Source organism: Macrobrachium rosenbergii, chromosome 7 (genome assembly GCF_040412425.1).
Source record: "Macrobrachium rosenbergii isolate ZJJX-2024 chromosome 7, ASM4041242v1, whole genome shotgun sequence".
NCBI lineage: Eukaryota > Metazoa > Arthropoda > Malacostraca > Decapoda > Palaemonidae > Macrobrachium > Macrobrachium rosenbergii.
In genome coordinates, this window is record NC_089747.1 from 30,165,001 (window position 1) to 30,189,000 (window position 24,000).

Here is a 24,000-nt window from a genome sequence, read left to right on the forward strand (position 1 = left end):
GGAAGACACACGCAGATCGGTAGGCGTGAATCACCTCGGCCGTGTAAAGAGCCAGCCGCCTATAAGGGTTGACCGATATAAGGCCCGTGCCAGCGTAAGTCTGAAAGCATAACAAAGAGTTTGTTGTTGACATGGTCATTGAGATTAATATAAACTGCCTAATAAGCCTAATAAAAAGGTTTACTGATACCACTATAATCTACTGTTCTCGGTATTATTATTAGTATAACCTAGGAACGCTGTATGTTCATTACCGGTGGCCTATCGCTGGTGCACATAAAAATAAATACAAGGATAAACATTGCTTTTTCTATGGAATCTTTTATAAATATTATGGCTTATTATAATTACCTTAACGAGCCCACAGAATCGCATCTCAATCATAAAATAGGGTACGTCCAAAGGGAAGCAAAAGCCAAAGCGAAGTAAAGTTGAAGAAGCTGTACAGCTACGTATGACGCGGAGGTTGATATGAAAATATGAAAAATAAGAGGCAGAAAGCAATGTGCCTGGAGACTAACAGGATGCTGAGAAGAATCTTTAGAACCTTCTACAGCGCGCCTCAGGGAGCAGTACAATCGGTACCCGCCTCAGGGAGAAAGAGAAGACTTATATGTGAGTGTAGTTCTGTATGTAGTCACCAGCTGATCAACTTGCGCTACTGGGTACAAGAGCAAGAAAAATAAAACATACGAAAACAGTTCAGGATACCCAGCTGAGCAGGAAACTCATTTCTGTTTTTTGAACTTGAACAAATAGATAACTAGCGGTAACCTAAGATCAAAAATGACATAAACGTCAGTCCATATAGATTATTTACTTGACTACCAAAGGACCATTATTTTTAAAATCGTGTGCATTTACACTAGTTTTTGATACACACAAGATGCTAAATGTATGCCTTGAGGTTTACTTAGCTATATATATATATATATTATATATATATATATATATATATATATATATATATATATATATATATATATATATATATATATATATATATATATATATATATATATATTATTATCTTATAAAATGGTCCCGTGGATGAAGTATATAATAAGTCCTCACGTGAAAATGAAAGGAATTGGTACCAAGACTTGTTATACTGAAATCTTGTTTACCGAAGAGATTACGCAACTTGGAGCATAAAGCTTTCTCGGACATGGATCATCTGATTTTGGACACGTGTATTAGTAACAAACGTCAGGAAGTGAATCGTTCGTTTCAAGATACAAAAAAAGGCTAAGATATTTTTGCGCAATCATGTAACGGATGAACAATGGAATGCTATTAATGACAATGTGTACAATGCAGTGCGATCGGTAGCAGTGGAACATCAAACTAACCAACAGAAACTGGACCATTTATTTCGAGATAGTGTATGGACAACGAAAAGTAACCCACTTATACACCCTCTTCATATGAACTCAGTGAGAACGAAAAAACTTGTTTTAGGATTTGCATGAATTTTTGCTTTCTAGAAAAAAGTTGACATTTTTTCAGTAGCCTATTTCATAAACTTCATAAAACCAAAATGAAAAGTAAACCCTGACAACATTTTGGTTGCAAGGATATGTGTACGCCGCATGTAATTCAAATTAAAACATACTATACCTCTGAGATTTCAGATGGCACTTAAAAGCTTACGAGCTAATAAAGATATTCATATCACTAAGGCTGACAAGTCAAACTGCATTGTTATTTTGATATAATTCGTATATCGAAAAGGCCAACCAACTGTTATCCGATGAGGATACTTATGAGGAACTGTTGAGAGATCCCACCGATAAGGTTAATAAGCATTATAACAGTAAAATCCTTGTTAAAGTCCCACCATGAACTAGCCAAAAATTCTCTGCCGTTAATGCCACTCTTCCTTATATGTATGGCACAGTAAAGATTCATAAAGATTCAACCAATCAGGCCCATTATCAGTTCGATAGGCTCAGCCTCTTATCATCTGTCAAAATGGTTAGGCTCTTTGTTAAATCCGCTTATAGGAAACATATCAAAGGCGTATTAAAAATACGGACCTTATCACAAAGTTGAAAGGTAAAGATACAAATTGTAGGTTGATTAGTTTTGATGTCAATTCACTGTTCACAAAAGTGCCCATTGATGATTTGCTACAGTTTCTGAAAAAATAAATGATATTGATATTCCTATTCCCCATCATGTTTTTATTAAGTTGATAAAGTTATTGATCGTTGATAATACTTTTATGTTTAATGGTTCTTTTATAGACAGATTTTTGGTTTGGCAATGGGAAGTTGTTTATCTGAACCCTCTCAAATATATACATGGAATTTTATGAAATCAGATACTTACCAAATGTCATTACGTTTACTTTGACATGGTAACCTAGGGACGACATAATATGCCGGTGGCCTTTGGATCGTGACCCTACGAGTTTTTAGAAATTCTGAATGGCCTGGTTCCATCCATAAAAATAAATTGGAAGCAGAACAGATAAACATTGCCATTTCTTGACACAGTCGTTATAGAACCGACAACGGATTTTATAATTCAAACTTAACGAAACCAACAGCAGAAATGCTTTCATTCACAATTTTCCAGCCATACCCCAAGATAAAACGATCAGTCTTCTCAGGATGTTTTTAAGAGCATAAAATTTGTGATCCTGAATTTTTAGCAAGTAAATTGAAGACATCTATGCAATTGCAGAAGAATTATATTATCCTTCGAATTTTATCGATGGTTGATATGAAAAACATTTTATAGTCAAAAATCAAGGAATTATGACACTGAAAATATTTTAGTTTTGCCTGGATGAATTTTTATCGGATTGTACGTAGCCTGAAATGTTTAAATGTTGTTTTTAGTAATACGCGTCTATCAAGAATTTGTTGTTTTGTAACAAACCAGAAATGCCAGCAGGAGGGGGTACAAAATTGATTGCTCAACTTGTAATTTACCTTATATTGTCAATCTGGTAAGGAACTTGCGTAAGAGAGTCACACAGCATAAATATAATGTACATTTTTAAACAGTTCAGGCCATTTTTGTCACGTAAGAGACTTTGGGCAGCTTGGAACTCATTTGTGTTTTTTTAAGTTCCTCGTTGCACAACAGATAACTGGTCGGTAATGCCTCATTAGTTCTTTTAAATATGAATTTGAGCGATGGTCGTTTTTAAGATGGACAATTGTTAAAAGCTTTATTCTTAAGGATGCAAGAGTAAAACAAGCCATTATTTTTTACAAACAGATAGTTTTGTACTGGCATTTGTAGTAATTACATATTTCCACTAAGTGTTTTTGTTTTTGAATGAATGTTGTTTACATACTTAAATGATGTTGACTCATTTTATTTTATTGTTATCTGTGACCCATATTGCTTTCTTGTATATTTATTCTCTAAACTCTGTTCAGTACCCTGAAGATGACTTTGGAATAAAAGTTGAAAGTCTTGGTACCAATTCCTTTCATTTTCACGTGAGGACTTATTATATATATATATATATATATATATATATATATATAAAATCGCCATAAGCGCACAGATAAGTTATACAGATGGACACGCACATACACACACACACACACACACACACACACATATATATATATATATATATATATATATATATATATATATATATATATATATATATTATACAGTGCATGTGTGTGCGTGTATATGTCCATGTGTAAATATGTCTCCATCATCAAGCCGTTTTTTATGGTGGTGGGTGGCTCCAAAGAAAAGACAACAGCCATTGAGAAATATGAGCTTTAACCACTGAGTCGTAGAGGAGACCCTTCAAAACAAACTTCCAGATCAGAGAAACACCACAGAAGACTCATCAACAGAGGACTAAACAACCTCCTATGCACAACGCCACCACTCACCTCTGTCTCGCACGTCTTCTAAGGCTCCATTGATGTTAAGGCCGTCTTTTTCCTTTACCTCTTTCACAACATTTCATCGAACCTTTTTAGGTGTTCCTCTCCTTCTACGTATCTCTTCACGCCTCGCGCCTTCAGTTCTTACGCCACGAATACTATACCAACAGATTATCGCTTTAGATTCAGACTCAACCTATTTTCTTTCATTCACACTCAATATCCACGCTTCTCTCCTACAAAGCAGAAGTTGGCTCAAAAATCCCTTCCTGCATTCCCACATTAGTTCCACAGACACATCAAGTCTTCTCAATCCATTGCAAGCCTGCTGCTCTTCTTGTTTCACTTTCTCTGAGACCGAGAAGATGAAAAATGCACCATGGTGCTGAGAGATTCGCCTGAATCCCTTTGCTGATACTCTCTCTCTCTCTCTCTCTCTCTCTCTCTCTCTCTCTCTCTCTCTCTCTCTCTCTCTCTCTCTATATATATATATATATATATATATATATATATATATATATATATATATATATATATATATATATATATATATATACACACACACATACACTCATTATTACGTGTACACGCTGATGTGTGCAAGAAGATTGAGAGCTCAAGTATCTTATTTTCTAGTGTGTGTGTGTGTGTGTGAGAGAGAGAGAGAGAGAGAGAGAGAGAGAGATGTCGGGGTGAATTTTCAATGTTATGGGGAGACGAGGTGGGGCAATGCACACGAGAAAGGTTCCTGGTGAAAAACAGATCAAAAGTTTAGGAAAACAGCCTCAGAATTTCACTTTCATTTCTTCCCTGTGGCTTGGGGTCACCGCGATTGTTCTCGCTTTATACTCTCAGAAACAAGATGAGTCACGCATAAAGTGCAAGGACATACGCACGGACGTACGAGGCTATGCTTTGCAAAAAAGATAAAAATAACTAAAAAATAAAATTTCGCAAGGAACTTGGCAACACTCTTCCATCAACTTCACGAACAACAAACTTCCTTCCTTGAGATAAAGAAGAGGAGATGGAGATTGACTGATGTACGATGACGGACCAAAACATGAGACGCTTGAGTCTGATTTTAGCCGACGAACCAAACCCGTCGATATTCTGAGTCTGAGGGTGACTGGAGTAAGATGACGAACCAAATCTGGCGATGTTTTGAGTCGAGAGTATTAACCTTGCAGTTCGGTAAGACCGAGTCACAGATGCGCCTTACTCCGCATGCGTATCATAAACGAAAAGAAAGAAAAATTTAAAGGCGAAATGATACAGCACCCTAGTCCGTAAGGGGCTCTATTCTGGTCTGTTGGACATCGCCCAAAATAAAGTCACGGTGTATAGCCTTTCCCCGTTTTTATGCTCCCTGATGCTGGCGGGAATTCTCGCTGGTTTAATGCACCGTATCTAATTAGGGAAGTTTCGTGCTCTCTTTCTGTACTCCTTGGACAACAAAGTTAAGCTGGGTACGGGGACCCACTTTTCGGGAGAACTGGGTGCATGTCTCGGGACAAATTGCCGTTTGTATTTCTTCGCGGGAGGAAGGAAGCAACAGGTTATCTACACGCGATCACTAGTGAAACGCGAAATTATCTTTCACTAAAATGTCATTAAACACTTAAATTCGATTCTAATCCGACATCTTATTATTTCGTAAATATGCATTTTCATTTTAAACCAAATTCTTCCTTAAGGTTTTAAAATGTAGGAAAAGCACAATAATAAGGGAACGTTTTGAAACCTATCCAGATATAGCCAATCCAGAATTCAAAAATTGTATGACTTCCTTGGCTTAGGAAGAAACTGAAATACAAAACTGGCTCATCGTGACTTTTCACATGTTCCGTTTCGATGGAATGTGGTTCACATCTTTCCAAAATACTAGCAAAAGCGGGATACAGAAGTGGTCGTATTGTCTGATCTTCAGAAAAGATACACCTTCAACAATGGCACCGTCCGCTTCGACTTCGACTGCTATAATCACTCGAATTTGGGCTCGACGGTGATGTCATGATATGTCAATTTACATGGGAGTAATTACAATTCATGCTCGATATAGTAATTTTCTTGCAAAGAAATAATGCTTTCCTGTTATCGAACTGTCCACAAAATTTGAGCTTTAGGTTTTCCTGATTGTCACCATCTCTAACAAAAAGACGATCCCGATTCCATGAGTCTTCTAATGATCACTCACAAAAGAGACTGCCAGCTGTGTAGCATTTGCTAAATGACGGAGCTTCCAGGGAACATTTTCCCGAGATGTAACAGAGTACCTGGACCTTTCCCTGAAAAAGCGGGACGCCATATCTTAAAAACTAACCGCAGAATTTTCTTGAAAATAATCTCATTATGTTTCCCACACCCAAATTCCCATGGGGACAACACTTTGGCATACCCTAGTCTAACCTAACCTAACCTAACCTAGGGGCATGGCAAAAAAACCGGGGCTGGTGCAATACCAGCATACATCTCAGGAATTTGCCTAAGGGGAATGGTGAATAGTGATGAAATTCATCAATTGGTTCTTGAGTTACTGCACTAAAATGATCTCATGATTTACACGACTTTTAATTATGCAGCGTCAAGTCACTGTGTTAAAAATACAGAAACTAGTCTCCCACCTACATAATTTACAGCTTATTTTTAAAGTTAATCTTGAATTCTTAGAATGATAAAAAGTTGTATTTTTCATGGCTACTATGTTAAATTAAAAATCAATGGGTTTCAAACGTTGGAGTTCATAACTCTAGGCGCCTAGTGTGCCAGTCATTTACATATCTGTTCCAGAGTTATTAAACTTCAAGAATTAACTTCAATCTCACAAACATATCTGACAAAACTGATTCAATTTTTGCAGCCAGTGTTCACTGGCATCTTTCCGAAAGCACTCAGAAGTAGTGATCCTGAGATTCTGGGTAAGGATATTAAAAACATATATGAAATTGTAAGAGAATTATGTTATCCCCTAAATTTTGTTGATGGTTCCCTCCGTGGAGACAAGAAAAATTTATAATACTGACAGATCAAGCGCTTCTGACTTTGAAAATATTTGAAAATAAATTATGTTTTTAGTAACAATTCGTGTATCAAGAAGTCACTATAAAAAAAAGAACATGTAAAGCCAATAGGATGAGTGTACAAAATAGACTGCTAAACATGTAATGTACCTTATACTGGACAGTCTGGTTAAGAACTGAGCAAGCGAGTGACAACTCAATGTATGCGTTGCAAACAATTCAAGCGCCAGTTTTTGCCATGTAAGAGTTTTGACCACCCTGTCGACTGGGAATCACCCAGAGTAGTTTTTAAAAGTTCATCATAACACGACTTACTGTTAGTAGAAGGGAGTCTTATTAATTATTTAAAAACAAGAACTTGGGCGATGATACTTTTAAGATGGACGAATTACTGACGTTTTAAAGATCTTACAGTACACAAGCTGTTAAATATCTTATAAATTTCTAATTTTTGTATTATGATTTCGGTAACTGTCTATTCCACCGCGTTCTGCTCTGAAGAATGCTTCATGCTTATGCAAGCAGTTTGTCAACTTATTTTCATTGCTGCCTGTGACCTCATGTTGCTTTCCTTTGTTAACTGTGTTCTTAAAACTACTTTGTACCCTGAAGATGACTTTATTTATAATAAGAGTCGAAATTCTTGGTATCTCATGAGAGGTTCTTATAGATTGAATAAATATATATATATATATATATATATATATAATATATATATATATATATATATATATATAATATATATATATATCTATATATATATATATATATATATATATATATATATATATGTTTGATTTTAAATATAAAATGTAAAAATATATGATTATATAAATATATATGTTTGATTTTAAATCACGAAAATGTAAAAACGTGATGATTATACAAATAAAGTTTCTGTCTTATTACCAAGACAAGTGGAACAATGAAGTAAAGCTATACACTGCTGTCTTATTACCAAGACATGGTCGCAGCAACTAAAGATATACAGAGACAAGGGCATATATATATATATATATATATATATATATATATATATATATATATATATATATATATATATATATATATATATATATATATATATATAGTGAGCATAAGTCCTAAAGGAATACAAAAAGGTTTGGAGGTCACAGAACGGTCAATGGATTAAAATCGGAAATCTACCTATTGGTAATCCTCTTGTTATATCTTTCAAATCTTTCTGGAACATATGTTTTATTACAGGGTCAAAAGAAAATAATTCTGGGCTTACATTCAAGATTTCTTTCCCATGTCAACTGAATCAGAGCAGATTCCAACAAGTTCCTGGAAATAGTTTCATTACTTCGTGATATTACACTACTTTGCATCCAGTTTATTCAACGGGACTTTTCACTTAGATGCAAAAACGGAGCATTATTAGTCTGACCTGTTCTTACTGAATATTTGTGCTGTTTTAATCTGGTATTTAATTCTTTACTGGTCTGGCCTAAATAAAATAAATCACAATCCATAGAAGAAAGTTTGTATACAACATGCTCTCTCTTCGGGGGCTATTTTTTATAAGCATGTTTTTGTTATTATTATATGTGGAGGATACATTTGTATTAAACAATTTTAAAAAAGGTTTTACAGCTTCAAATTCAATAAAATATGGCAAACAAAAGGTGTTTGAGGTCACTTCTTTTTTTCTTTCAGGTTTTTCATAAAATGTCTTTATAGCTTTATTTTAACAAATATCCAACCAACGTTATGGATATTTGTTACAATAGAGCTATAAAGACATTTTATGAAAAATCGGAAAGAAAAAAGTGTCCTGAAACACCCTTTGTTTGCCGCATTTTATTGGATTTGAAGCTGTAAAACCTTTTTTTAAAATTGTTTAATACAAATGTAACTTCCACATATAATACTGTAATATAAAAAACATGCTTATAAAAAATAGCCCCGAAAGGATAGCATGTTGTATACAAAGTTCCTTGTATGGATTGTGATTTATTTTACTTAGGTCAGACCAGTAAAGAATTAAATACCAGATTAAAACAACACAAATATTCAGTAAGAACAGGTCAGACTAATAATGCTCTATTTTTACATCTAAAGTCCCACAGAATAGATTGGATGCAGAGCAATGTAACATTACGAAGTAATGAAGCTATTTCTTGGAACTTGTTGGAATCTGTTATGATTCAGCTGACATGGGAGAGAAATCTTAATGTAAGCCCAGGATTATTTTCTTTTGACCCTGTAATAAAACATATGTTCCAGAAAGATTTGAAAGATAGAATCAAGAGGATTACCAATAGGTAGATTTCGACGTTTATCCATTGACTGTTCTGTGACCTCCAAACCTTTTTGTATTCCCTTAGGATTTATACCCACCATACCATGTAATAAGACCCTTACCATCTCTTGTTTCACTTTCTTTAGTTGCTTTGACCATGTCTTGTGTGTGTGTATATATATATACAAATATATATATATATATCTCCGTTATTTCACTTTGTTTGTGTGATATGTGTATATATATATATATATATATATATATATATATATATATATATATATATATATATATATATATATATATATATATGGTGGATGCATGTTTACTGAGAATAGTAAAATATTCCTCACTAGAGGCATTTCCATGCACGAACGAAAATGATCTCTGTTGGTCCATGGTTCGCGTAGTTGCGGAGACACCAGATGGAGTAAATATCATGCCTAAAGGGAAGAAATGACAATGATTTTAATGAGTCGAGGAGTAGGAGTCCACACAAGAGGGAAGCTATAGTTACACCTCTATCAAGAAGGGGGTTATATGAGAAAAGATTGTCTAAGAAACTCCTGTGGGATAGAGAGCCTCATCTGGCAAGATGTTTAATTTATGACAAAGGCGGGGGCCACAATGCAGTTGACTAATGGTGGTAAGATCTTTATTTTCTTCGCTCCTTAGTGATAAAATGAAATAGCATTTCCTGCATGTACGCATATTGACTCTCCATCACCAAGATGAACTGATTAATGGAATCACATATTATCAAGAAGATGAACAATAAATAAACGTACTAAGCCGATTTGTAACTGAAGTACTGTACTGTGAAAAACATTATAAAAAAGATTCTCTCTCTCTCAACGCAAAATCAAGACACAAGGTGCAACCATAGCATTTACAGAAAGAAAAGATCACACAGGAACTTTTGTATCTCCCTAAAATTGCCGTTGTTTGCCTAAGAAAGTTCATAAAGAACTTTTCCACCGATCCCTTTTGGACCTGCCCTCCCCCATGCTCATTCCGTTGTCCCTCCCAGGCTGAACTCTCAAGCATTAGGGTTTACCATATCTTCTGTCCTCTCCACATCCCCTACCCTCTTCTCCCGATTAAGTCTTCCCACAAGAGAGTCTCTTTCTCTGCAAATACACAAACACAAACATACGTGCGCACACACACACACACATGCACATACAGTATATACATATATAAAGTGAATGTTTGTATATTTGTTTGTCCACTATAAAAATCCAAACCTCTTGACAGACCCAGATAAAATTTTGCATGGGGCCTATATGTCACTCCAGAAAGGTTTATAACTCAAAATCAAACTCCTACCCCGTGACAGACATACAAACACAGACAAAACAAATAAAATTTTCGTTTTTGAAACCATTTCCCTCAGTGCATTTTGGGTTAATTGTTATTTTTCTCCTGACTCTCCACCTTTTTTTCCCAGGTGCTGTCAGACGTATGATTTCACTGAACTCCTCCCACTTCAAACCCTATAATCAGTTTAGTACATCCAAAAAATTAAACAGATGTGTTTCACTGTACTAGAATTACTTTTATTCAGTCATAAAACCCTGTAATTCAAAATATAACTTATGCCACCACACCAGTCAGACCTCACAATCCTCACCACGAGTAACAGATCAAATGCTTCTGTAACAGACATACCACATTTTTTACTCAGTGTTCATTGTTTTTAATGTTCATTTTAAATAACATATCTTAATCATACTTTGCCAATAAAATACAAATTCTTATGTACCCTGTGGTATTACCATCATCATATCTAAGTACTTAATCAACGAAAAAAAACTTTATAGTTATGGCCACAACTTTGGAGATCAAGAACTAATTCATCGGCGAGACGAAACACATCCATCACCATCCGCGAATGAGTTTAGCAGACTAAATGCTTCTGTGACAAAACTACCCCCGCATTAAAAAATTACTCGAGACGAAATTACCACATTTTTTCAGTGTTCATCTTAAGCCAAACCTATCTTAATTAAACCTTGCCAGTAAAATATAAATTCTTAAATACCTTGAGGTATTACCATCATCATATCTAAATACTTAATCCACTAAAGAATCACCATATATCGACAATTTCTATATTAGACCACTCAGACTTCGGCCTACACTTTTCCTCAGAAACGCCAAGGAAACTGAAACACGTTCGTTAACACTCACAGGAAACCGAAAACAGTTGCAGCTCTTTTTACGGAGCCTAAAATTACCATCATGATAATAATTTAATATTTATAGAGCCAACGGACACTGTATCTTGATAACTTATGGATATTCTGAAACCATTTGTCAAGCTAACAACCTACCATCTAGGAATTTTGCGATAACGATCGAATACCAGTCTTGAAAACAAAGTGATAATTAAGCAACTCAACGGTCCTTGGTTAACTGAAGTTGTGCGCATGTCCAAACCACACTTCGTCCCCGTAGACCTACTGACTTGTCTTTCATCAGTAGTGGTTGTTTTTCGTTATTGCTGTGAAATCATTCTGTTAAATTCTGATCTGTCTGAAAGGGAGAGGAAAGAGGAGGGCTAATATCAGTACAGGTTTTCGATGACGGTACGGCAGCTCCTGTGTGATATTCACATTTAAATATGACTTTATACGGTCACTCACTGGCGTGGCATTCTTTTGTTCATGGAGGGTATATATACTTTGTCAAAGGGTCCCATATATAGTCTCTATAGTCTCCACAGCGATTCATCCGTTATTCATTTCCATAAGTGAATTTCTTCACACACTAACCTTTCGGGCATACATGAATTTTTCCCAAGCAGAGAGTCTTTAATGAATTCAAGACAGAATTATTAATCACATGAAAGAAAAGCATTTTCAATGATAGTACACATTCTTCACATGGCAAAACAATTCAAAGGAGATGTAGAAAAATTTTTCTGAGTTCTCCAGAGTTTTCCCAGGAAGTGCCAGGTTGGTCAGCAAGTATGTAATAAAAGTGAATATTTGTATGTTTGTTTGGATGCTATACAGTAGAAATCCAAACTGCTTGACAGACCCAGACAAAATTTTGCACACGGCCCCTGCGTCACCCTAGGAAGATTTATAACTCAAAATCAAACCCCTACCCCATGACAGACATACAAACACAGACAAAACAAATTAAGTGTTTGTTTTTACTGGTGCTGTAAACTTTAAGGGAGTCACCAGTAACTTGGGCAGAAAACCACCACATTTTCTGTTGGTGATGTCATTAAACTCCCCCCACTGCAAACCCTTTAGTCAAAAAATTAAACAGATGTGTTTGACTGTATTAGAATTGCTTTCGTTATAACATCAATTTTTCATCAGAATTTATGTGAATTTTAATCATAATTTATGATAATTATTAATATAATTGTTAATTACCTTGAGAAAATCAACACTGAAAAGGTATATCGGTAATTTCTATAAATAGAGTTTCGATTTCCACAGCCAAGAACGACTTCCCCCATCCTCGCATGCAAGGTGGCTGATGGCTAAACCGATGTCAACATATACAGTATTTCCTTTTTTTTTATTAGTTCAAATGCGAATTTCCTCATTAATTCCTTCATTTCTTCTTCGTTTTTATCTTTGGAATTCGCTATAGCGACTGCTTCGTGATGATATGGTGACGTATTTTGTTACAAAGTTGGTTTAAATCAGGTCTGAAATTAATTATGGGGTAATTTGGCAACACCACCACCATGAACGACAGCTTCACCATAAAGCAACCAGCTCTTCCAAACTCTGAAGCAGAGTTTATCTATAAGGTTTTCACTATTGAAAGTAAATTCATGATTGCAATCTCTCTCTCTCCTTCTCTCTTTATCTCTTTTTCTTCTCATTTATAAATTCCATATATGAATGGAGTTAAACATCAAATCATGGTAGAAAAAAACCGAGAATGTTTGCCATTACAAGTCAATCATTCTCTCTCTCTCTCTCTCTCTCTTTCTTTCTTTCTCTCTCTCTCTTTCACCAGGATATATGTATATAGCATGTTTATTTAAAGTAATGAATTCAAGACAGAATTATTAATTAAAGAAAGAAAAGTTTTCAATGATAATACACATACTTTAAATGACAAAACAATACAAAGGGGAGGCAGGAAATTTTTCTGAGTTCTTCAAAATTCTTCTGGGCGGCGTCTGGTTGGTCAGCAGCATATATATATATATATATATATATATATATATATATATATATATATATATATATATATATATATATATATATATATATATATATATATATATATATATATATATATATATATATAGTTGGAATTAATTCAACTTTCCCGCCAGAGATTCTCTTTCTCTCTCTCTCTCTCTCTCTCTCGCTATCTAGACTTCTCCCTCTTCGGAAACTGATGTTGTAGAGATAAGGAGAACTTTATGCAGCTCCTGGAACGGGGGAATTTCTGCTGAATGCACAGACAGAGAGAGAGAGAGAGAGAGAGAGAGAGAGAAAGGGGATTTCTACCGAATTAAGGGAAGTGTCCATAGAATCTGTAACATCTGTAGTAAAATGAAAATTTAAAAGAAAAATGCCATGAGAAAGAAAGGTCTTTTAGGTCTAAAACAACTCATGTAAAGATCTCAGACCTGTCTGAAGTCACAGGAAAATTAGTAATAAAATGGTCGCATAAAACAACTGATCAGTGATTTAGCGTGTAAGATACGTTTTTAATCATTATATCAAATAATAATAATCAAAAACACTGTTTCAGGAGGTATGAAAATAACAATTAAGATTTCGGATACATTACAGAAAAGAAAACTATTTTAAATATTATAAACAAAAACTCAATTGATTATCAGAACTCAATTCGCAATCCCTCATCTTCTCGGAAGGGCAGGTGAAACCCCCCAAAAGCCACTTTTCCGCCTTAGTTTCCCTAAACTGCCCCGATCCGGTTTCCTCTGTGGTTCCGTTTATCCGTGATTACTTTAATGTCTCCTGTTTTAAAAGGCTACCTTCAACTTCTCCATTTCTCTTTAAACACTGAAAGCTACCGTGAGGATATCAAATGACCAGCCCTATCCGCCCTTACATGAATGTCATTTTCGTATTTTAATATCCCAGAGGAAAGTCTTGTCATTTAACGACGGAATTCCATTGTGTGGTTTGTACCTGCGAAGATATTCATATCTGAAGAGGTGATTTTACAGCTAACGCCCCTCTGAAACTAGGCATGTTCAAAATTATCCTACGCCATTTGTACTGTGAATAAAAGTTCTCAAAATAACTAGACCTGAAACTGAGACGCATAGTCTCTCTCTCTCTCTCTCTCTCTCTCTCTCTCTCTCTCTCTCTCTCTCTCTCTCTCTCTCTCTTTGAGATTTACAAAGCAGTATTCGTATGGAAGCATTAGCTAATCTAATGATATTTGTTCGGTTCATGGTTAGCCCAGGTCACCCACATACACGCATTCACGCCTCCCTCAAACTCTGAGAGTCCCCTTTTGGCAACGTCCCAACTCTCCGCCTCAACCAAGCATAGCAGGTTAAATTGCTTTCTCTTGCACCAAAAAATAAAGTTTACCAATCTGTATCTTTATGTTCCAACTCATTTATGCAACCTTTAAGCTCTTAATTTTGTCATTCGTGTCCTATTAATTTTCGGACACTGGCCCCCCGTGTCCCATTCCTTTTGGGACACGGGCCCTCCATGTCTCCCTTCACTTGGGAACACAAACCTTCTGCGTCCCATTCATTTTCGACACTTGTCCAAATTTTAGCGGCAGGAATAAAAACAAGGTTCTTCAAAAGTAGTAAACAATTATCTTTTTAAGTAGGATTCAGTATGTTCTATTAATCTTTTCGCTCACTTTTAAATCAGTTTTTTTTTTTTAAATAAAGGAATATCTTTTTGTTAGTAATTTTCCAGTGACAAATGTTTGACTAGGGTATACTTTCTATACCGGAGGTATACTACTGGATATCTTCTGTCCACTACCTATTTGTGTTTGGAAATTGAATATACAAATTTTTTTAGTCTGATTCTTTTTTATTCAACTTTTTCCTTTTTCCCATAAGTGCATTCTATTTTGAGGAAGTCTGTTAAGCAACTAAATAAAAGTACAAACAAAAACAACCTCTTAGATATCTAAGCTTGGCTCACCCTAATACAAACAGTCAAAATCGGTTCTGATGATCAACCTAGTTTGACTAATCGCAACATTTTGAGACCGGGGAAACACCCGCTACAAGCACCAGAACTCCGTCGAAAGCCTTGAAGAAGCAGCTACAGTTTTTATTTGCTGATGAAAGTCAAGCATCAGGAAATATACCAGCCTCATGTTTTGTGGACAAAGTTAAAATCTTTCGTCTCTGGGTTTTGTATTCCTTTCATTTGCTCCTTCACAGAAATTAATGGGATACTTTGGCCGACGCTGAGAACAAAGAAGAGCCACTCTCAGGGTTGTGGGCTCTTTGAGGTTGTGTGTTGCTTTATGGTTTGAAGGTTAAAAATGCTACATCGTGGAAACCAGTGGCTAAAATCAACTACTTTTTGGGGTTTTTAAGGCTGAAATTAGCTACTTGGTCTTGACGGAGGACTATAGTGAGAGGTATTTCAGGCTAAAAAGGACTACATACTGAGGTTTTTTAGGCCAAAGTCAGCCACTAAACGGTCTTTATGGACAGAAAGAGCTACTTTGTAGGGTCTTCACGGGTAATTGGACTAATGTGTGGTCTGTAGGGATAAAATTAATTACAGTGCTGTTTTTTAAGACTAAACTGAGCTGTTTTGTGAGGTCTTCTAAGCTAAAATGAATTGCTGTATGGGTCTTTATAGTTAAAAAGAACTGTCAAGGTATTTTAAGGCTAAAAAGCTACACTGTCGGTCTCTAAGGCTAAAATTAGCTATGTCGTGAGCTTTCAGACAAAAAATAGCACATTATGAATTTTTTTTAGTCTAAACTGAGCTACACTGTGGTATCCTTAAGTAAAAAAAGAACTACAATATAGGGTCTTTAAGGCTCAGAAGAGCTACTCCATTTGGTATTCAAGCTAAATTGAGCTACTTCATGTTCTTTGACTCTCAGTGAGGAACTCTATGGTCTTTACAGCTAAAATGCCCTACATCTTGGGGTTTTATGGCTAAAACTAGCTACATTTTGGCGTCTTTCAGTCTAAAAAGATGTTCTTTGGGATATTAAGTCTAAAATGAGATAGTTCATGACGATTAGGCTAAAAATACCTACTCTGTGCCCTCTATAGGGCTAAAAAGAGCTAAATTGTCTTCAAGGCTGGAAATAGCTTGTCTGTGGGGTCTTTAAGGTTATGTGAGCTACTTTATGGTCTTTAAAGCTGTAATGAGCTTCTCTGAGAGGTCATTAAAGCTAAAATGAGCAACTTCACGGGTTTTCCGACTAAAAAGAGCTATATACATGATGGGGTGTATGATAAAATGAGCAACATTATGGGGTCTTTATGGGTAAAAGGAGATACAATGTGGAATCTTCCATCTAAAACGAGATACAACATGGGGTTTATAAAACTAAAAAAGCTAATTTGTGGTCTTTAATGCTGAAATGAGCTAACAGGAAGGGTGTTTAAGGGTCACAGGAGTTACTTTGTGTTCTTTAAGGCAAAACGGCTAATATTGTGTGGTTTGTATAACTAAAATGAGCTACTTTGTGATCTATAAAGCTAAACTGAGGTATTTGTGAAGTAAATAAGACTAATGAGCTATTGTGTGATATATAAAGCTAAATTAATTACTTTGTGGTCTTTAAGGCTAAAATTAACTAATTGTGAGATCTTTAAATCTAAAATGAGCTACTTCTTGGTCTTTAAGGCTTAACAGAGTCATGTAATGCGGTCTTAAGATAATGAGCTGTAATATGGGGTCTTCAAGGCGAAAACTAGTTTCAATTTTTTTTTTAAATAAAAATAGCCACTCTTTGGTGTCTTAACACTAAAATGAGCTAAACTGTAACATAATTATGACTAATATGAGTTACTCTAAGGAGTCTTTCTAGCTAAGTGAGCCTTTCTACAGTCTTTAGGCTAAAAGTAGTCCTCATCACTGGGTCTTCAAGGCTAAAATGAGCTACCATGTTAAGTCTTTAAAGCTAAAATGAGCTACTAATGGGTTTTTAGGTTAAAAAAGAGCTATGTCATTGGAAATTTACAGCTAAAAAGGATTGCACTATGCTCTCTTTAAGGATGAAATTGGCTGCTCTGAGGTCCTCAAGGCTATGAATAGTTACTTAGTGAGATCTTTTAGTTACAAAGAGCAATATCAAAGCGCCCTCTAAGGCAGAAATAAGCTACGTCATGGGATCTCTTAGCTAAAATGAGCTGTTTTGTTCAGGCTTTATGGTAAAAAATTACTACTTCATGTAGTATTAAATCTAAAATGGGTAACTTCGTGGTGGTTTTTCAAGGTAAAAAGGTTACTTCATGGGGTAATTAATGATAAAGAGCTACTCTGTCGTCTTTAAGGATAAAATGCGCAACATTATGGGTACTTCAGAGGTATAATGAGCTACATTGTGGGGACTTAATGAAAGTCTATAGAAGTATTTCATGGGTTCTTAAGACTAAGATAAGACACTTCTTCTAGCCTTTAAGGCCAAAAAGAGCTAGTTTGTGGTTTATAAGCCTAAAAAGAGCTACTAATTGTTTCTTCACGGTCAAAATGAACTACTTTTCCGTATCTCTAAGGCTAAATTTACAGATTTTGTGGAACCTTTAAGGCTACAAAGAATTACCCTATGGGGTCTTCTAGCTAAAGAAAAAAAAAGCTAACTTGTGAGGTCCACAAAGCTAATAAGAGCTGCATCATAGGGTCTTTAGTACTTAATGACCTATTCTTTGGGAGCTTTAAGCCTAAAATGAGTTCATTCTTGGGCCTTTAAGAATAAAATGAGCTACTTCTTGTGTATTAAGGCTAAAATTAACACTTCAGAGTCTTTATGGTTAAAATGAACTACTTCTTTGGATTTAAAACTAAAATGAACTACTACGTTATCTTCAAGGATAAGATGAGCTATATCATACGGTCTTCAATGTTAATAGAGCAACACTGCTGGGTCTTTAAAGGCCTGTCCACACTAGGAAACACTGTTTGGAAACAAAGTTTGCAAACTGGTTGAGAACAGTTTCTTGGAAACGTTTGTAAACAGTTTGGAAACCGTTTCCAAACAGCTTGGAAACTGTTTGTAAACAATGTTTCCTGTCCAGACCTCAGTTGTCGTCAGGATGCCTGCTGGTGCAGTAGCTTCTGTATTTTACTTGGCAGTTTTAATGCACTCAAGGAGGGATAAGAGAAAGAGAAAGAAAAAGAGATGGGTGAGGAAGTTTTTAGGAAAAGGAGCGTGTCATGCTGACTTGCCTTTGGCGTGTATGTACAGTATATGTATATATATATATATATATATATATATATATATATATATATATATATATATATATATATACACATACATTTATAAGTATGAATGTTTAAGTGTATATTTGTAATTATATATACACATACATATATACAATATATATACATACATACATACATACATACATACATACATACATACATATATATACGTACATTATACATGTGTATATATACATATACACACAGAAACACTAAATCTTTTCCATTCTGGATGGGAAACAAATATACAGTAAAAGTGTTTCTAAACTGTTTCAAACAGTTTCAAACTGCTTGCAAACTTTGTTTCCAAACAATTTCAAACTGTTTGCAAACTGTTTCAAACTGTTCAAACTTTGTTTCAAACAATGTTTCCTAGTGTGGACAGGCCTTTAGCTTAAAATAAGTTACTTCGTGGTCTTTAAAGCTAAAGAACCTAATTTACTTGGTCTTTAAGCTAAAAATTACTATGTTGACGGGTCTTTAAGGCCAATATAATTTACGTAGTGGAGCGTTCAACTGAAAAGAGCTACAGTGTGGTATCCATAAGACTAAAGGTGCTATTTCATTGAGCGTTTAGATTAGAATGAGCCACTTTGTGTTCTTTAAGGCTAAAATCAGCTATATCATGGGTTCTTTAAAGCTTAAATGACCTATTTCATGGGGCATCAGAGGGTGGTTTGTGGGATATTAAGTCTAAAGAGAGCAGCTCTTTGGGGTGCCTATAGTAAAATTAGCTAAGCTGTAAGGTGTTTGGAGATACAAAGTTTGTTGAGTCATAACATGAAAAAGAGCTCTTTTGTGAGTCTTTAAGGCTAAGGAGAGGTGCATCAAAGGGTCTTACAGGCTCTGCTAAGTTTTTATGACTGAGATGAGATACTTGTTGGAGTCTTTAAGGCTACAAAGAGATATGTGAGGCATTACTAGGGCTAAAAAGAGCTACTTACTGGGGCCCTTAAAACTAAGAAGGGGTACTTTATGAGTATACTTGAGGATAAAATGGGCTACTTGTAGGTCATTAAGACTAAAAAGAAAAAAACTACATCTCGGGGTCCTTATAGTTAAACAGTTGCTTCATGGATCTTTAAGGCACAAAAGTGCTACACCGTGTGGTTTTACCGCTGAAAATAAGCTACTTCATAGGATCTTCGAGCTAATCAGTGAGGTCTTTAAGGCATTAATGAGCGACTTCGTAAGGTGTTCAAAGCTAAAAAGGGGTGGTGTGTGGATCTTTAACGCTCAGAAGAGCTACGTCGTGGGGTTTTTAATGTTAAAAATTTGTTTATTTATGGGTCTTTAAAGCGAACAATGAGCTACATCCAGGAGCTTTTGAAAAAACTAAGCAGACCTACTTCGTGGGGTCTTTAGAGGTAAAAACAATAAATAAAAACTATCTCCATGGGTCTTAGTGGTTGAGAAGACTTGATTCGTGAATTTTTAAAATAAAAATGAGCTTTATCCGGGGTCTGAAGCTGAAAAGACCTAAGTTGTTGGTTCTTTCAAGCTAAAAGGAGGTACTCCCTGTATCTTTATGGCTAAAAAATAGCTACACTATAATGCCTTTAAGGGTAAAAACAAAAACAAAAAAAAAATCTCCAGAGTACTGGAGGCTTCAAAGACCTGTCATTGGTTTTTTAATGCTAAAAAGAGCTAGTTCGAGGGTCTGCTAAGATAAAAAGAGCTACTTGTATGGTGTTTTAAAGATGGAAAGTCTTTAGTAGTTGTTAGCCTTCCGGATATCTTTCACCAAGAGCCATTTCTCAGTAAGTTCACTTTGTGTTCCAAAACTATAGTCCTGACGACTCTTCTGTGTCTGTATGACTCCTAAAAGCTTAGTTAGGAAGACTCACGTGGTTTAAATAATCTCAACGACTCCTAGAATTTTTTTTCCAGAAAATGGAAGAAACTCCCCAGGGTCCTGACGATTCTTTGGAAATCTCTTTTGAAACCCAAAGATGCTTCCAGATGCTCTTCAGAATTTCAAGGACATCCACCTCCAGGAGCTAATCTCTGTGAAGGAAGATCTCGCAGTTCATAAACAAAACATACAAAGTTCTAAATACCTCATTGTCTCCTGAAAGCTCTAGAGAACAGTGGAATTTTACAGAATCTAAGATGCTGCAAGGAAGCCTGAGAAGTTTTACAGAATACAAAAAAAATTAATATACAGTACTCGAGATTTATCTTTGTCAAGAAACTTTAAAATTAATATCTTGGATGCCTAAAAGGTTCCATAAAAACTCACAGAAATTTAGCCATACAACCGACGTCACCTTACAGAACCACAAAGGCTCGCAGCAGCCAGAGGATATCTCCACAAAGAAAGGTTTGCAAAGCTTCTTCCTGTTGACGTAACAACATTTCCGAAGAAAACGACTGCATCATGCAATAGCAAGATCTCTCGAACGACGTCTTAAAGACATGCATTTTTTTGGAAAGATGAAGGGATGGGGGACGTTACTGATGGCTGCGCGTCAAAGTGAGACAGGAAAATAGAGAGCGGGATAGATTAGGTATGTAAGCATGAGGGGTGTAGTGAATTATTCTGTATTTATGTATTTAAAAGAGAAACAGAGGGAGGGAGAGACTGAGTTTGCATGCATGCATATATACATGACATAGTAGATTGTACGTATATGTGTATATGTATATATTATATATATTATTAATATATACATAAGTATATATGTATATATATTATTTATATATACATATAAGTACATACATACATACATACATACATACATATATATATATATATATATATATATATATATATATATATATATATATATATATATATATATATATATATATATATATATATATATACACACACAGACGAAAGGGGAGAGAGGGGGAGAGACTAAGAATGCATATGTGTAAATATGAAAAAGGGAGACAGACAGACAGATACTGTTTGTTTGTAAGTAGGTGAAATACAGAATGAAAGTGAAACGCAGACAAATACCTTATAACACAACAAAAAAAGCCAATGGAAAGCTAAAAGATTAGTAATAAAAAATATATCCATAACAACTGAACTCTTCAAGACGACAAAAAATAGATTCTCTGTGTGTATGAGAGAGAGAGAGAGAGAGAGAGAGAGAGAGAGAGAGAGAGAGAGAGAGAGAGAGAGAGAGAGAGAGAAGAAGAAGAAGAAGAAGAAGAAGAAGAAGAAGAAGAAGAAGAAGAAGAAGAAGAAGAAGAAGAAATTGGGTCGTTAAAATAAAATAGATATTTGGAATGTGACACAGAAAAACTTTTAAGCCGCTTTCATGAAGCCATTCTTACGTGGTAATTTCTCTCTCAGAGTAGCCTAATGATCTTTTTTATATTATCCGCGAAGAAATATTGTCTACCAAAATAAATAGTATGCCTTCGTATCAAGAAAAGTGCCTATAAATGTACACTGTTCTCTCAAAATTAAACTATTAAACTATTAAACATCATATGCATCTCAGATTTTCCTATCAAACGCTAAAGCAGACATGCCCATTTGACAGCAAAAAATTAACACAACTGAATTTTAGACTGGCATACCAGTATCTATGGTCACTAACACTGGTATGCACACACACACACACACACACACACACACACACACACGCGCGCGCGCGCTGCATAGCACTCTCCCATAGGGCGAGTAATAACAAAGGATATCTTCTTTGTATGATCAAAACTCATCCGACAGAGAGAGAGAGAGAGAGAGAGAGAGAGAGAGAGAGAGAGAGAGAGAGAGAGAGTCTGACTCATTAATTATCTATCAAACCTACAACTTCCCATATACCTCCCTCTCTTCCTGTCTTATTCCACAAGACTTATCACTAACACCATCGTTTCCCTTCGACTGCAGTTTATGGGAGCCTGAGGCAAGGGAAGGCCTCATATAAAGAAAGGAATGTCTCAAAAAGAATTCTGAGAAAAGGTTCAATATTAAGATCATTTCTCGGACTGTTAACATCCCTTTTATAGACTGCACAGTTAGGCTTCTAAATGTCTGCCTTATATTGCTGCTATATAATCATCATAACATCTGGTAGAATTATTATTATTATTATTATTATTATTATTATTATTATTATTATTATTATTATTATTATTATTATTATTATTAAATAATCTTTCATTACATCAACATCACGATCGTAACCATTTTCGCTATTACTAGTTCTACAAATATCGAGATAAAATTCTCTAATATTCATAAATTTCCTAAACTTTTACAAGTTTTTATACAATGTGTATGTACTTAAATTCATTATATTTGTCCTTAACTGTTAAAAGCATAAAATGTTCAAATCAGTAAAAATGTATGAAAATGAGAGAGAGAGAGAGAGAGAGAGAGAGAGAGAGAGAGAGAGAGAGAGAGAGAAATTCATCTCATCCCACATCTCAGCTAAGTAAGGGAAAATCTATTGAGATAATCCTTGAAAGGGAATGTTTACTTCCCGTAGAGTTTCCATTGACAATTTGTGTTGATTCCCCGTAGAGTTTTTCAATTTCCAGCGCGATATCTCTCTCTCTCTCTCTCTCTCTCTCTCTCTCTCTCTCTCTCTCTCTCTCTCTCAATAAGATCGATTCCTTTACAAGTCACATTTTCAAGAACAAAATTAGGTGATGGAGTTTGCCGTGCGATTACTGAATTAAGGAGACGAATGAATCAGTGCAACCGATCGACTAGGACTGAATTCCTTCAAATGAATGAAGAAAATATTGAGTCGATCCAGTTGAATTCATACCCAAGGTTCGGCTCATTTTAAATTAATTAACGTGATGGGATCAACTGAAATGAGTGAATTCAGATAAATCTGTATGAAAGAATCATTGCAACTGAATTAATTGAAAAATATTATAAAGAAATCAATTCAGTATAAATGAATCAGTGACCGGAAAACTATGAAGGAATTAGCTTAGATACAGACATCCATATAAGCAATACACATGGTCGAGTAACTGAATCGCTTTAAATGAATCCTTACGAATGAATGAAGTTAAATGCACCCATTCAAATAAGATGAATGCGAATCAATTTGAATGAAGCAGTACGTATGAAGAACTGAAACCCTCACTCCAAATAAAACAGTATTAATGAATCGCTGAATGAATCAATATGAAGGAATAAAATCAAACGCACCAAATTAGATGAAACAAAAGGAATATGCCAATACCAACGAATCAGTCTGAATGAATCGCTACAAAAGAAATAACTCAAACGGATCAACACAAATGAATCACTGCGAACGAATCAATAAGCGCCTCGGTCAAGAGACTTGCACTGGGGAAATCGGTCATCTGCGTTTGGTCGCTTGAAGGAGCGTCGTTTGTTCATCCTGAGGCCGTAGGAACGGGCATCTCAGGAAATAGGCAACAGAAAAGAAGTAAGAGGCGCGGGTTAACGGATGACCTTCTCTACCTCAGATCTGAACAGAAAATATTAAAATCAG

At 35.3% G+C, this 24,000-nt stretch overlaps 1 protein-coding gene across 1 annotated transcript in view; it reads right to left on the reverse strand.

Annotated features, from left to right (window-relative positions):
- Window positions 1-24,000, reverse strand: part of LOC136840268 (unconventional myosin-Ia-like) — a 221,328-nt gene that overhangs the window by 103,053 nt on the left and 94,275 nt on the right. Inside the window, exon 3 of the mRNA XM_067106912.1 lies at window positions 1-100. This exon is cut by the window's left edge and continues 16 nt beyond it. Within this exon, the coding sequence (XP_066963013.1) occupies window positions 1-100 (100 nt within the window). The remainder of the gene's footprint in view (window positions 101-24,000) is intronic.